The 2,232-nt window shown below is 37.8% G+C and overlaps 1 protein-coding gene across 1 annotated transcript; it reads left to right on the top strand.

The window, feature by feature from the left end:
* On the top strand, positions 1 to 2,019 carry LOC141721757 (homeobox-leucine zipper protein ROC8-like). The gene is made up of 6 exons (XM_074524835.1): positions 1 to 216; positions 324 to 533; positions 618 to 795; positions 896 to 1,152; positions 1,246 to 1,334; positions 1,516 to 2,019. Exons 1-6 carry the CDS (start codon positions 124 to 126, stop codon positions 1,544 to 1,546), a joined length of 858 nt encoding a protein of 285 aa, XP_074380936.1. The 5' UTR covers positions 1 to 123; the 3' UTR covers positions 1,547 to 2,019.
* Positions 2,020 to 2,232: the final 213 nt, after the last annotated feature.

The raw sequence follows: 2,232 nt of genomic DNA on the forward strand, positions 1-2,232 counted from the left end.
ATAATTTCTTTATGTGTTTAATTGAAGGGCGTTTCGGGAATGTTCCCATCCAGACGAGAAAATGAGGATGGAGCTAAGTAAAGAGTTGGGATGTGAATTATTTCTGCTTTGCAGAACAAGTGGATGGAATTTTTTCCTAATATTGTTTCGAGGGCAACAACACTTGAAGTTGTATCATCCGGATTGATGGGCAGTCGGAGTGGCTTGTTACAACTAGTTATATATATACATATATTCAATCCATTCATTTTTCTCCGCTTTTGTATAATCTATGTATATATTATGGTACAAACAGCTTGAAAATGAATTTGTTCTTGTTGTAGATGTATGAAGAGTTGCAGGTGTTGTCCCCATTAGTACCAACCCGCAAATTCTATTTTCTTCGTTTTTGTGAGCAAATTGAGCAACATACATGGGCTATAGTTGATGTTTCCTATAACTTTCCCCAAGAACCTTTTTCTAACTCTCAAAGTCCAGTTCGTCTTCTACCTTCTGGTTGCTTAATTCAAGACATGCTCAATGGCTGCTCGAAGGTCTTGCTAAGTCTTTAGCAACCGTTTTTTTCCTCTTTTTTGTGTTTTTTTACTCGACCATCTTTACATATTTCATGATGACAGATTACTTGGATTGAACACATGGAAATTGAAGATATAAGACCAATTCATAATCTTTACATGAAACATGTATGTAGTGGTTTAGCATTTGGTGCCACAAGAAAGCTTGCTACACTTCGAAGAACTTGTGAAAGGCTTTCTTGTTTGATGGATGTTATTAATACTTCCTATTTTGGAGGAGGTAAGCCATCTACATGCTCTGCATTTTATTTTTTTCTATATCTATTTAGTGGTGCCTTGTGACACAAGTATATGAAATTGATTTAACACCTGATTTCCAGTAATTACATCCACTCATGGCAAAAGAAATTTGATGAAACTTTCCCAGAGGATGGTTAAGACTTTTTGTTCTAGCATCAACCGACAGCAAGTGATGATCTCTGGGATGAACGATTTGGAAGTACGTGCAATGCTTCAAAGGTGCACTGATCCTGGCCATCCTAACAGCATTGTTGTGAGTGCAGCAACTACTATTTCCGTCCCATTTGCTTCTGTAGAGGTTTTCAATTTCTTCGGGGACGGAAGAAACCGACCCCTTGTAAGATTTATGATACAAAGTTTCTTTTTCTGGTGCAAAGCTTCTTATGCATATCACTCTTACAAATAATCTTTTGTTTGTTTTTTTGATCAGTGGCATTTTTTTCTAATCATAATCCTGTCAAAGAGATTGGCCATATTGCGTGTGGATCTCATCCAGGGAATCGTATCTCTGTTCTCGGGGTATGATTTTTAGCCTTTTTTTGTTTTAAGTTATACTTGCGATCTTTATCTTATTTAAAGGCAAGGATTTTTTAAGGAGCCCCTTACAGAGAACCCTAATTCTCAGGAGAACATGTCTTGAACAACATATAATTGTTTTTATACTTGCCCCGTTTAATTAAAGCAATCTTACGATTGGCAGGCCTCGGGTACCAGCCAGAGCAACATGTTAATACTTCAAGAAAGCTGCATTGACTCATCAGGTGCCCTTGTTGTGTACTGTCCTATAGACCCACATGCCATCAACATAGCCATGAGTAGTGAAGACCCCTCAGTTGTCCCAATCTTATCCTCTGGATTCGCAATAGCACCTGATGCTGGAGAAAATCTAGGTCCTGGAGAAATGTCAGCTGGATCACTTGTTACAATAGTGGTACAAATTATCGTGAGCAACTTGACAACAGGTACGATGAGCCAGGAGGCGGTGAATACAATAAATCACCTGGTGGGAAACACTATAAGGCAAATAAAAGCTGCCTTGAATTGCTCTACTTGTTAAGATTGAGGTCGAGTTGCACCTGTGTAGATGTTAGCATGGATCTTTAAATCATGCCCAGATAGTTGATATTAGAGAGGCCTAATGTAACTTAGTCTACATTTACTGGAAAAACCGTAAATTTAGCTAAAGGTAAGTTCAGCTTCTCCAATCTCGACCATTTATCCCATTAATGAAGGGTGTCACTCATTAACAGTGCTATATGTTAAACCAATATTTAGTTTTAAACTGACTCTGGCAGTTTACCAGTTTCCTGTGTAAAAAAGTTCAGATGTCAACTGTTAAGAGATATAAGGATTAAAAGTCTTCTAGCAAACAAAGTAGCAAATGGTTGGTGTTATGGACTTTCATTCATCTAGACTT

The sequence above is a fragment of the Apium graveolens genome, chromosome 1, assembly GCF_009905375.1.
Source record: "Apium graveolens cultivar Ventura chromosome 1, ASM990537v1, whole genome shotgun sequence".
NCBI classification, from domain to species: Eukaryota; Viridiplantae; Streptophyta; class Magnoliopsida; order Apiales; family Apiaceae; genus Apium; species Apium graveolens.

Bases quoted from the DNA above. Each gene is read 5' to 3' on its own strand.
- LOC141721757 (XM_074524835.1), top strand. From the start codon at position 124: ATGGAATTTTTTCCTAATATTGTTTCGAGGGCAACAACACTTGAAGTT. The intron at 534-617 runs GTCTTGCTAAGT...TCATGATGACAG, and splicing joins TGCTCAATGGCTGCTCGAAG to ATTACTTGGATTGAACACAT. The intron at 1,335-1,515 runs GTATGATTTTTA...TACGATTGGCAG, and splicing joins ATCGTATCTCTGTTCTCGGG to GCCTCGGGTACCAGCCAGAG.